The sequence below is a fragment of the Terrapene carolina genome, unplaced genomic scaffold (genome assembly GCF_002925995.2).
Source record: "Terrapene carolina triunguis isolate 2854851 unplaced genomic scaffold, T_m_triunguis-2.0 Scaffold212, whole genome shotgun sequence".
NCBI lineage: Eukaryota > Metazoa > Chordata > Testudines > Emydidae > Terrapene > Terrapene triunguis.
Window position 1 is genome coordinate 11344347 of NW_020664563.1, and position 13297 is coordinate 11357643.

The 13297-nt window shown below is 45.1% G+C and overlaps 1 protein-coding gene across 3 annotated transcripts in view; it reads left to right on the top strand.

Annotated features, from left to right (window-relative positions):
- The window catches only part of LOC113407498 (ras-specific guanine nucleotide-releasing factor RalGPS1), a 287535-nt gene that overhangs the window by 31973 nt on the left and 242265 nt on the right, over positions 1–13297 (top strand). For 2 of the 3 annotated variants that reach the window (XM_026656083.1, XM_026656084.1), the window contains exon 2: positions 12609–12748. In XM_026656083.1, the coding sequence (XP_026511868.1) occupies positions 12692–12748 (57 nt within the window). In that variant the 5' untranslated portion in view covers positions 12609–12691. Of the gene's footprint in view, positions 1–11127; positions 11284–11377; positions 11459–12608; positions 12749–13297 lie in introns of all 3 variants that reach the window. The other variant, XM_026656082.1, reaches the window with a different exon arrangement.

Sequence of the window (13297 nt, forward strand, 5' to 3'; positions counted from 1 at the left end):
TCTACTCAGGCCAGAGCTTTCCTTCCTGACACAAGGTCCCAAACGATTTGATTTCTTGCTGTAGATCTCCAGGCCCACCCAGTCAGAATAGCTCGAAACTGCATGAGGCTCCTGGGGCATATGGCCACATGCACATAGGTAGTCCGGCATGCCAGACTACATCTCAGATTTCTTTAAAGTTGGCGAGCCTCCGTTTATTCTCCAGGTCATCACTATTTGAGCTCTGTGCTGAACAAGTCCTCTCGCATATTCACTTCTCTTGATAGGTGGACAGACCCATTCAGTGTATGGGTAGGCATTCTGTTTGCTCTCAACCTTCATAAGAATATAAAGATGGCTATACTGGGTCAGACTAATGGTCTGTCTAGCCCAGTAACTAGTCTTCTCACAGTGGCCCGTGCCAGATGCTTCAAAGGGAATGAACAGAACAAGGCAATTCTCAACTGATCCAGCCCCTGTCATCCAATCCCAGCATCTTGCAATCGGAGGCTTAGGGACACACAGAGCATGGGGTTGCATCCCTGGTCATCTTGACTAATAGCTATTGGTGGAGCTAGCCTCCATAAACCTACCTAGTTTCTTTTTTGAACCCAGTTATACTTTGGCGTCGACAACATCTCCTGGCAACAAGTTGCACCCATTGACAGTGTGTTGTGTGAAGAAGTACTTACTTGTGTGTGTTTGTTTTAAATATGTGGCCTATTAATTTGATTTTGTCACCCCTGGTTCTTGGTTTATGTGAAGGGGTAAATAACACTTCCTTATTCACTTTCTCCACACCATTCATGGTTTCATAGACCTCTGTCATATCCTCCTAAGTCATCTCTTTTACAAGCGGAACAGTCCCAGTCTTTTTAATCTCTCCTCATATGGAAGCTATTCCATGTTCTTAATCTCTTTTGCCCTTCTCTGTACATTTTCCATTTCTAATATATCTTTGTTTGAGATGGGGCGACCAGAACTGCACTCAGGATTCAAGGTGTGGGCATACCATGGATTTATATAGCAGCATTATGATATTTTGTCGTATTATCTATCCCTTTCCTAATGGTTCCCATTGTTCTGTTAGCTTTTTTTTTTTTTTTTTTTTTAAACTGCCACGGCACATTGTGGGGATCTTTTCAGAGAATTTTATCCACAATGATTCCAAGATCTTTCTTGAGTGGTAGCAACTGCCCCATCATTTTGTATGTACAGTTGTGATGGATTTCCAATATGCATTACTTTGCATTTATCAGTACGAATGTCATCTGCCATTTTGTTGCCCAGTCACCCAGTTTTGTGAGATTCCTTTCTAACTCTTTGCAGTCTGCTTTGGACTTATCTATCTTAATTTTGTATTGTCTGCAAATTTTGCCGCCACACTGTTTACCCCTTTTTCCAGATCATTTATGAATGTATGTCATGCTGTATGGAGTGGCTCATGACTGTGAGTGCCTACTTCAAAAAAGCAGGGCAGACACTCCAAACATGGTTGTATTTTCTATATTTAGATTTCATCAAGCCAGTAACAAGTGTAAACTCCTAAAATACTATAGATAGACTCGAGTATCTAATGGACTATCTTGCAACCCAGGCAAGCTGCACTATGTGATAATGGTCTGTCTCTGTTCCAAGAGACCAGTCACTCACCCTGGTCTATTTGCATCCTAGATGTCAGAGCAAAGAAAATACTGGTAGCCAATTCTGTAATTAACTAAAGGTTTATTAGCTGGGGAAAAGATATGAGTTATTGAGAGTTTAAATCAGGTAAAATAGGTGTACAGGTGAGTCTGTCTATAATTCCAAATGGTAGCAGAGATGTAGTTTTCCAAAAGTCTCTCAGGGCTACCCAGGATAACTCTGGGGAGCTCCGTTGTCTTGTTCAGTTATTCTGCCATGTTAAAATCCAAACAGTTCAGTGATGAAGATTTTTTTCCTTGTGTAAATACTTAAAGCTTCTCTCAGAAAACAAGCTGACAGGATCACTACCCATGTGGTACATTTAGTTACAGGAGTATACACAATAACCCATCAAATGAGAGAGAAGCCTACTGTAATGCAAAAGAAGAACTATCAGGAAAGTGCTAATTTCAAAGCAAATGGTCACTGTGTGGGGTGATCGGCGGTCAAAGATTCTAAATGCATTTCTCACTCTCCGTCATCAAAAAAAGAGCCAAATGTTTGCTATTACATTATAACAGGATACAGATAAGTGAAAACAATGCATGCGGCACACCACTGGTGTTTAAACTTCATAAAAACTGAATACATTCTTGTACATTTAAACAATCACTTTTGACATGTACACCTCTACCTTGATATAACGCTGTCCCTGGGAGCCAAAAAATCTTACCGCGTTATAGGTGAAACCGCGTTATATTGAACTTGCTTTGATCCACCGGAGTGCGCAGCCCCGCCGTCCCGGAGCACTGCTTTACCGCGTTATATCCGAATTCGTGTTATATCGGGTCACGTTATATCGAGGTAGAGGTGTATTATATTTTGTTGTACCTGTTGTGACGAAGTGGAAATGTTCTTAATGTTTTCTCTGAATATTGTGTGGGTGCCTGTTTCCCCTGCAAGGTGCCAACTGAAGGTGTTGGAGAACAAAGAGATCAGGTGGGCTCCTTGTCCGGAAAAGAGACAAAGGCCAGAGGAGGGGCTGGAGGGAGTGTCAGTTTGGAGCTGGCTGGGGAAACGGGGAGAGACCCAGAACTTGGGTCTGGGCTCCCCACCCCCCAAGATGGACCTGAATGAGGGGTCCTGTTTTCTGTACCTACAAGCTCTGTTTTAGATTGTGTTCCTGTCGTCTAATAAACCTTCTGTTTTACCAGCTGGCTTAGAGTCACGTCTGACTGCGGAGTTGGGGTGCAGGACCCTCTGGCTTCCCCAGGAGCCCTGCCTGTGCGGACTCGGTGCGGGAAGTGCATGGTGTGGAAGGGCATGCTGAATGATCCGAGGTCAGACCCAGGAAGGCGTAAGCTTCTTGCCCTGGAGACAGTATGCTCAGAGAGAGGAGGCATGCTCCCCCAGAGTTCTGACTGGCTTTGTATGGAGTAGTTTCAGAGCATGCCAGCATCCCCTTCCACGCTGTGCGCTTCCCGGGAGTCCGCACAGGCACTGACACTCCCTCCAGCCACTCCTCTGGCCTTTGTCTCTTTTCCAGGCATTAGGAGGCCACCTGATCTTTGTTCTCCAACACCTTCAGCTGGCACCTTGTAGGAGAGCGGCCCAGGCCATCAGTTGCCAAGAGACAGGGTGTTGGCCATTCTCTGTGCAGACAGCATCACACTGGCCCTCTAGGGCTCTACAACAATCACACTCCCTTATCCCACCATCTAGATCCTTAAGAAATGCATAGGGGAAACTGAGGCACCCACACAGTATTCAGAGAAAACATTAAGAACATTCCCACTTCGTAACACCTGTATACCACCAATTATATACTTTAAAGGGTGTAAAAATAATCAAGTATTGTGCTAAACACGATACCCCAAACTGACCGCCAAATTTAAGTTGCGTGTTTTTTTCCCCTCAGGTGAGGGCTCTAGGGTGCGGCTGGGGATGAGGGGTTGACAGTGCAGGAGGTGGCTCACGGCTGGGGTTCTGGGGTGGGGCAGGGCCGGGGATGAGGAGCTTGGGGTGCAGACAGGCTGCTCCAGGGCTAGGGCCAGAGAGGACTCCCCCCGCCCCTGCTGGCAGCAGCAAGCTCCAGGGGAGGGACCCCTCCTCTTCTCCTCCTCCCCTCTCCCTTCCTGTAGCACACTCACTCTGCACCACTGTCACTGCACATGCTCCTATGGCCCCTCTCAGGTCCAGGAAGCCCCCTCGCCTCCCCTATGGTGGGTACCGGGGCAGGGATTGCCATCACATGTGGCCTCCCCTGCTGCTGCCCCTCACCATAGCCTCACTGGTGGTGGGGGATGGGGCTGCCCCTTGCCCAGGATGGGGCAGGAGTGGTGGCTGCGGGGTGGTGGCTGTGGGGGCGGGGGAGGTCAGGTTGTCACAAAATTCACCCAAGTCCCAGCTGCTCGGGTCTAGGAAGTCCCCCTCCCCATCTCCCCTGTGGTGGGTGGGTGCATGCGGGGGGGGAGGGAACTGTCATCACATGTGGCTTCGTTCCTCCCTTGCTGCCCCTCACCGTAGCCTCACTGGGGGATGGGGCTGCCCCTTGCCCAGCGTTGGGCAGGAGTGGGGGCTCGGGGCTGGGGGGGAGGTGGCTCACAGAGTCAAACACTCACCAAAGCCCCAGCAGCTGCTCAGGTGAGTGAGGTCCACTCCAGATGTCTCCTGGCTGGAAGCCCCCTTGGCATCTCCTCCAGGTGGGTGCCGGGAGAGGGGAGGGGACGGGGAGGGCTGCCAAGCATGTGTGTGCCTCCCCCTCCCCCTCTGAGGTGCTGCAGCAGCCAGCCTGCTGGCGCTGCTCTTGTGCTATATCCCTTAGGCAGCAGCAGCAGCCTGTGTAGTGTAGGATACTGCTCCGTGTAGGAATGTGCTACACAGGCAGCACAAGCAGGCAAGGGGGAGGCGCGCGCTGCTTTCTTTCAGGCAGGGACGGTCCGGGCCAGGGCGGTGGATGCCCCGGATGTGCTCCAGGCAGGGCCGGGGGAGAGACCCAGCTCCAAATATTGGTGGAGCAGGTCCCCCAGCCCTGAATATTCTTGGAGCCTGAGCACCACGAAAGAATATAACTCGCCGCCCATGGGCATGATTTCCCGTTACAAAAGCCATGTTGACTCTTTCCCCAACAAATTGTGTTAATCTATGTGTCTGATAAATCTGTTAGTGTTTTGTTTGTTTTGTTGTTTTTGTTTTGTTTTACTACAGTTTCAACCAATTTGTCAGATACTGAAGTTAGGCCTACTGGCCTGTAATTGCCAGGATCACCTTTGGAACTTTTTTCTTAAAGTCAGTGTCATATTAGTTATCCTCCAATCATCTGGTGCAGAAGCTGATTTAAATGGTACGTTACATACCACAGTTAGTAGTTTGCTCACATTAGTGATGGATATGTCTGTCTGGAGGTGGGAGCTTACGTGGGTCTGCTCCAAACTCAGAGTTCATGGTCCTCGTGGGACCTGTCTCTGCTTATTAATGTCAGGGAGCTAAGGGCTGTCCACCTAGCCTGTCAGGCTTTCCTATCTCAGGCCTGGTCTACACTAGGACTTTAATTCGGATTTAGCTGCCTTAATCCGAATTAACCCTTCACCCGTCCACACTACAGAGCCAGTTAATTCGAATTAAAGGGCCCTTTAAATCGATTTCTGTACTCCACCTCGACGAACGGAGTAGAGCCTAAATCGATTTTGTTAATTCGAATTAGGGTTAGTGTGGACGCACACCACCGAATTACTGTGTTTAAGTTAATGGGGTAGTGTGGCCGCACACCACCGAATTAATGTGGTTTAAAACCGAATTAAGGTGCTTAGTGTGGCCGCGCACAATCGAATTTATACAACCTGTTTCCCAAATTCGAATTATCTAAATTCGGATTAATCCTGTAGTGTAGACATACCCTCAGGTAAAGGGAAGAAGCCTGTTTGTTCTCACAGATGACAGAGTGGCAATATTCTGCCTCATCAGGCAGTGAGGAGTCCGCTCTTTTGTGCTTTGTCATGAGGCAATTCACTAATGGAACTTTTGCATTGCCGATTTAATCAATCTCAAAGCCTCTTGCCTTCCAGAGGTGCAAAACAAGCTTGCATATCGTTCGAGTCACCAAGAGTGATCTCTCCACCTGGATGTAGCCAGGGGTGTTTTCTATCAGTGGGGGAATCCCCAGATAGACCTATTTACAACCAAAGCCAATAGGAAATGCCACCAGTTTTGTTCCCTACAAGGTCGCAGTCCTGTTTCCATCACAGACACTTTCCTACTATCCTGGTTGAACAAGCTCTGCTATGCTTTTTCCTCAAAGTCCACTGCTACTCCAAGTTGTTGCTAACCATAAAATGAGACTTGCCTGGGTTATACTAATAGCCCCAGCCTGGCCCCAGCAGCACTCGTTCTCCAATCTGTTGGTGGAGGCTCTGATTTCACTTCTTGTTGGACCCAGACATAATTTTGCAGGATCATGGTTGGCTGCTCCAGCTGAACCTGTGGGCACTTCATTTAACAGCTTGGAGGCTCCATGGCTAAATCCTACAGAGGAGTCGCTCCTGATTGGAGCAAGTTCACCATGTCTTGTTAAATAGTAGGTAGGCTTCCACCAGGACTACTTAAATTTTGCAATGGAAGCATTTTTTCATCTTATCTCATCAATTCGAGGTTTTCTCAATCCAGCATAGCCTGGACTATCTGTTGCACCTAAAACATCAAGGGTTGGTGATTAGTTCTATCCAGGTCCACTTAGCAGCAACATCAGCTTTCCATCTTCATGTGAACAACTGTATCGCAATCAGATTTTTTAAAGGCCTGGAAAAGTTGTATCCTCAGATAAGAAAACTGGTTCCCTGCAGGACTTGAACTTTAATTTTGTCAAAGTTTATGATACTTCCATTTGAAGCTTTAGCAATGTGCTGCTTACTACACCTATTACTGGAAGTTGGCTTTTTTAGTAGCAATCACTTCAGCCAGGAGGGTGGCTGAGCTGTGTGCTCCGACATCTGAACCTCCTTATACAATTTTCTTCAAGGACAAAGTGTATCTACACCCTTATCCAAGATTTCTCTCTAAAGTGGTATCTAATTTTCATGTTAGCCAGTCAATTTTCTTGCATATGTTTTACACAAAACCCTATGCCAATAGAGAGGAGCAACACCTGTGCATGCTAGATGTTAGAAGACCTTGGGCATTCTACATAGGTAGGACTAAACAATTCCATTTGTCAACCCAACTGTTCATGGCCATCACAAACAGGATGAAGGCTCTCCCAGTATCATCACAGAGAATTTCAGCATGAATAGCCTCCTGTATTTGTGTATACCGGCTGCCATTTCCACAGCGAGCAAAGTAACATGGCATTCCACAAAATCACAATGAGCCTTGTCAGTGTTTCTTGCACAAGTCCCTATCTAGGACACTTTTAAAGCAGCAATTATAAGTCCCCACCTTCACATCCCCATTCTGGAGACTCTTTTAAGTTTGGATGAGTTGTGCGTGTATATAAACTCCCATGACTTCTGCTTTGTAGCTTGTGAGCTGCCAAGAATGGAACGGACATGTGCAATCACTCAGAGGATAAAACAGTTACTAACCTTCCATAATAGTTGTTCTTCAAGATCTGTTGTACATGTCCATTCCACAACCCACTTTCCTACCCCTCTGGGTTGGAGTTGTATGGTGAAAAGGAAAAGGGGAGGGCAGGTTTTGGGGAAGTTGGTGGTACGCAACGGCAGAGGGTGTTTGAACCGCACTGATGGGTAACACTGAGGAAAAATTTTCCAGTGACTGAGTGTGGGGTGCACAAACACTGAGTGCAATGGACATGTGCAACACATCTTAAACAACAGTTATGGAAAATTAGTAGCTATTTTTTTTCTTGCTTTTTCAACTCCCTATTGGTCTCTTATCTTTGAATGAACTAGTCAGTGAGCTGAACTAGTTGAACAAACTGAAATAAAGAAAACGTTGTCTGCATCTGCAGAAGAGACTGCTGCTATCCAAAGCTGGTTTAGCTTTCCAACAAAGCCTGGTTCCAGGTGTTTGCCAGTGACTTCAACCAGTTCAGTGATATAACTTTCTTTAAAACTTGGCAGCAAACATGTACTGCTTAATATTATTTTTTTAAATTTTCTTAATTTAAATTATTTTAATAGGTCATAATAAATTTAGGCTTTAACATAAATTGTCATTTTAATTATAAATAGGTTTGTTTTTTATTAAATTAAATACAGGTTTATATTTTTTAAAAAAATCTGGTTTTAATAGTCCAATTTTTTTTTATTTTTTTATTTTTTTTAAAAGATCAACTTTTTTATTCACCATGGGGCAGGTGGTGGTAAATCCTTCTCCAGTTCATGAGCTTGCAAAATAAGACAAAACACATTTCCAAAGGGCCTCCCAGATTCTGGCTATGTCTGCACTAGAAATCTTACAGCGGCACAGCTGTACCGTTGCAGCTGAGCCACTGCAAGGTCTCCTGTGTAGACTCTCTATGCCGCTAGGAGAGAGCTCTCCCACTGGCATAATTAAACCACCCCCAATGAGAGGCAGTAATTGTGTCAATGGGAGAGCATCTCCTGCTGACATAGCACTATCCACACTGGCGCTTCTGTTGGTGCAAATTATGTCAGTCAGGAGTGTGGTTTTTTAACACTCCTGACTGACACAAATTTTACCGAAAAAGTGCTAGTGTAGACATAGCCTAAGAGTTAAAGGGTTTTTTTAAATAAATAATCTAGTCACACTTAAAAGTATTCACTGACCAAAAAAACCAACCTTCAATAATGCAGAGTTAAGGTATCTCGTGCCCTTCACAGACAAAAGCGCTGGTGGGGACAGTGCTATATCGGTGGGAGATGCTTTTCTGACAGTATAGCTACTGCTGCTCATTGGGGGTGGTTTAATTATGCCTCCCGGAGAGCTCTCCTACTGGCATACAGCAGCTACACAGGAGAGCTTTCAGCAGTGCAGCTGTGCTCATAGGCGCCGACTGCATTGGTGCTCCAGGGCTGGAGCACCCATGGGGAAAAATTAGTGGGCGCTCTGCACCCACCGACAGCCAGCCTTCCCCCCCCCCCCCGCCCCCCCGGCGCCCCCGCCCCCCCCCCCCCCCCCCCGCGCCCGCAACAAGGGGTGGGGGGGGGGTGAAAAGACGGGGGGGGGGGGGGGGGGGGGAGCGGGAATGTGGTGTGCTCAGGGGAGGAGGCGGGGCCGTGGTGGGGATTTGGGGAAGGAGTTGGAATAGGGGTCGGGCAAGGGTGGGAAGAGTTGGGGCAGGGGTGGAGCCTCATGGAAGGGGTGGAATGGGGGCAGGGGTGGGGGTGGGGGGTCGAGCACCCAGGGAAAAGCGGGGAAGTCGGCATCTATGGCTGTGCTGCTGTAAGGTCCGAAGTGTAGACATAAATTCCAGTCTGCTGTTCTTTCCCCTAGGCCACATGATTTGGATCACTAATGCTGTTCCATGCCCCCACGATTCTAGAACATTTAGAATAATTGTTCTTTAAATAGAAAAGTCTTGTCAACCTCAGCTGTAGTAGAGCTAGCTCTCTGCTTTAATATTGTATGAAGTTAATCATCAGCAACTGCTTTGCTATATCCTGATTCCCAGCACAGGATAATCCTGAAATACAGGAGGCTCTAAGAGGTGTGAAGTGGGCCATTCATCTCAATATGATAGTCTCAGCTAATGAGAGCACCCCTTAGAGATGAGTACAGCCTGAAACAATAGCTCTGACATGTGAACTGCTCCATTCATCTCAGTGGGTGTTCCATCCCCCTTCCCCAGTGTTTGAGAAACCTGTGATGTGTCTAAATCATACCTGTTCTCCCCACCTCCTCCAGTCTCAGCAGTGTGTTCTTGGTGCATGCTCCTAGCATGTCTGTTCTCAGCTCCCCACCCCAAGCAGCAGGGCCACAGAGCTTGAACCCGAGATGTCAGCTCACGCATAGAGCAGGGAGAGACTGGCATAGACCCCTTCAGAAGGTCAAGGTCCCCCAAATATGGGCTCTTGGCTCCTCTGTTCATGCATACGTGCATGCTCTGTGTACCTTGTGACCATTAGGCACGCGCCTGAAATGAAAGCTAAATTCTTTGGTGAATACAGTTCTGAATTTTGCTCCTCTAAAGGGGCAATGGGGCAGACACTAGTTGGAGGTAACTCTTGAGCGATTAAGACCCCTGTTACAGGATCGGAGCACTGGTTTGATCCCCAGGTCTGGGCAAAAAAATACATCAGCCTTAAGAGAACTGTTTTTTCAGATTGCTGTATCTTGGGAACCCCTTGGTCAAAATACCTCAAATTTGGCTCCCTAACTGTACCCTGTGCCCATATGAGGCACACCAAATTTCAAGGCAATCTGAGTAACCGTGCGGGAGCATGTAGAAGAGTTGAGCTTTAAATAGAAAGCTGGTCTTGCCCTTAGCTATAGCAGGCCTGACAGTCCGCTATAATAAACTCAGAGCTTGTCTACGCTTACAGCTGCACCGGTGCAGTGGCACAGCTGCACTGGTTACTGAAGACACTCCATGGTAAAAGGAGAGCTTCTCCCATCGGCGTAGGTACTCCACTTCCCCAAGAGGTGGTAGCTATGTTGACAGGAGAAGCCCTTCCTTTAACATAGCGCTGTCGATGCTGGGGGTTAGGTCACTATAACTATGTTGCTCAGGGGTGTGGATTTTCCACACCCCTGAGCAACGTAGTTATACTGACACAAGTTGTAGTGTAAACCAGGGCTCAGCAAGGTTCCTTGAATGTTTTTAAGTAGTGTTTTCCTCTAGTGCTTATATAGAAGATACTACATCATGGTTTCAGTCTGTTCTTGTTTAATTGAAAAATAATAGCTAAGGCAGTAAAATAAAATAATTTTTTTTTAACGTAACCTCCTTCACAAAGAATCACAAAACAGAAGGTACGAAGAAATCAAATAGGCTGGTGGGTGATCCTGAAAAAATGAGAGGCTTTTTAGAAACCCAAACTTTTGTGGACAAAGGTCATGAATAGAAAACTTTTTAGTTGATTCTGCTCTTGTGCAGAAAAGCTATCTGATTATAGTATTGTATTTGTTGTGTCTCATAACTTTTTTTTAAAAAGACAAATGATCCCTGAAGTTGTGTGAGGGAAATCACACATTTTTCAATAGAAAGCCCTTATCCGACAATTGCAGTCACAGCTCCCTGAAACATGTGTCCAACTGTTTGTTTTTAGTTCATTAAACTTGCTGCTTTAAATAGTCCTATCCTTCTGGTGGATCCATGCATGCATTGTGAGAGGCAGGGGCTGCTTCCTTGCATGACTGCGTGCAGATACTATGGCAGAAAGCTATCGCCTCCTGCTGCACCCACTACCGATTAACTCTTGGCCTGAGGTCAGAGTCAACTTTGAGCACTGCTACTTTTGAATGGTGGTGGTTAAGGAGGTAAGGAACTTGTTTATTACTGTAATTCATTTTTAAGTTTAAAGTTGCATTTTGTTTTCCTGTTTTGTTGTGAGTGGGTTTTTTGAAGCTGAGCTAATAATTTTCTTCTCTCATGGTTCCTTGTAGGATTCAGAGAACAGGAGTGGTTCATGTCCAGAGTGAAGACGTGCTCCTTGACACTTCTGTCTTACATCTCATCTGATGCAGTGGGGTCCAAGGGATGTACCAGTCTTCAGACGATGGAAGTGGGAAAATCACTGGGTGCTGGAGCACCATGAGGAGGTAATTTGAGATCTGAGATTAATCTGGGGACAGGAGGATTGGGGAATTGCCTGACTGTATCTCTTCACTAATGCCCCTCTGTTTTCCTTTTCAGAATTCAGGAATGTGGGAGATGTGCATCAAAGCAGCTACTGGATTATTGTGCCAACAAGTAGTAAAACAAGCACATTCACAGGTTGTAATTGCATAGTGGCTGCTTAATTTGTCCGTCTTTTTTTGTTTTGTTTTGTTTTGTTCATGTAAAGCCTCTGGAGGGGAAAACTAAACAAGAATATATTTAAACTAAACTTTTTTTTTTGTATTTAAAGTTTTTTGTAAATGCTGATAAAATGTTTATTAAACATATCTTTTGTCCCTCATTATTGCTCTGTGGATTGTAGCTACTGCGTTTGAGTTTATACTGGACAGAGTTGAGACCATCCAAGTACATCATTGACTGCTTTTGTGCAACTGATATGTGTGAACAGAGTTGGCATATAACCACTGTTGATGGGTTGCTGCTGTCTAAACTACTTGCAGTTGCATGGCTGCTCTAAATTGCATCAGTGGACCAGCTCAGCATAGATCAGGCAAGGATTGGTGGAGAGCAGAAAGATCTTGAAAGCCTCAGGATGTGGGCCTATATTTCAAATCCTCCTCTTTTTTTTTTCTTTTTTTTTTTTTCTTTCCTGCAATGATCTTTTAATTATCAGATTACTCCTGGGCATGTTGAATTACTTAAATTTTTGTTCTTGCAATCTCTTGCTCTTTAGGATTACATATCTGTCAGATGTACTAATGAAGATTACTGCAAGTAATTTAAAACTCATCTATACATGTTTACGAGTGTGTTTTTGGAAAAAATTCCATGGAATGAATTAACTTTATTTTGTATCTATGTCTTGTGGCCTTTTATTGCAGTTTTAATGTTAAACATTTTAAAGTCCTATCGGATTGTTTATAGTTACGTTAAACCGTCTGTTTTCCAGTTAATTGCAGCCCTGACACAGTTCTGACTTGACTTTAAAATATAAAAGTCATAATTCATAATTAGCAAATTCAGGAAATGTATTTAATCTGTACTCTGATTAAATACAAATGTAGATACCAGTAAAAATTAAGCTAGGATCTGTTTCTCAGCACTAGGGGGCACTAATATTTCATGAAATTGAAAATACAACAAACCTTTATTGTATCAGTAGCATTCATATATAAATAAATAATTTTATTGCATTGACGGTCCAAAATATTTTTCCTTACCAAACAGTTTTTCTGTGCAGAAATGAAAACAACAAGCAGCATTATTATAAGAATACAATTTCTGACTTGCTTTCATTTTCTTGTAGGAATGATTACTCTGTTGCCTTGGAAATGAAGTGACTACCCTGCTGCTGTAAATGTAGGGCAGAAGATCAATGGTGTGGGCAGTATGGAGCTAATGAATGGGCAGTCGAGCAATGTTAATATTGCCGCTACTGCTTCAGAGGTAAGGATTACAAGCCTACAGCCCCTTCAATGGTGGCATTCTCAGAAATGCTCGCAGTTCCACGCGCAGGGCCAGGTAGGAAAGACAGAGTTTCAGAGTCTCAATGAGACGATGGTGTAGAGAGGAGGGGTTTACATTCATTAGGAACTGGGGAAGCTTTTCGGATGGGGGGAGCCTATACAGGAGAGATGGGCTCCACCTAAACCAAAGTGGAACCAAGCTGCTGGCACTAAACATTAAAAAGGTTGTAGAGCAGTTCTTAAACTAGGAGATGGGGGAAAGCCGACTGCTGCAGAGGAGCATGTGGATCGGACAGAGACTTCTCTTAGGGGAGAGTCTAATGATAGAGAATCTCCAGGTTTTAGTCAGGAGCAGAGGATGGAAGAGGATAATGTAAGGGCCAGATCAGATGATAAACATTCACATAAAAAAGAATCTGACACATCAGAAAAGGGCAGACAAATAAACAGTGACACGTTTTTAAAGTGCTTGTACACAAATGCTAGAAGTCTAAATAATAAGATGGGTGAACTAGAGTGCATTGTGATA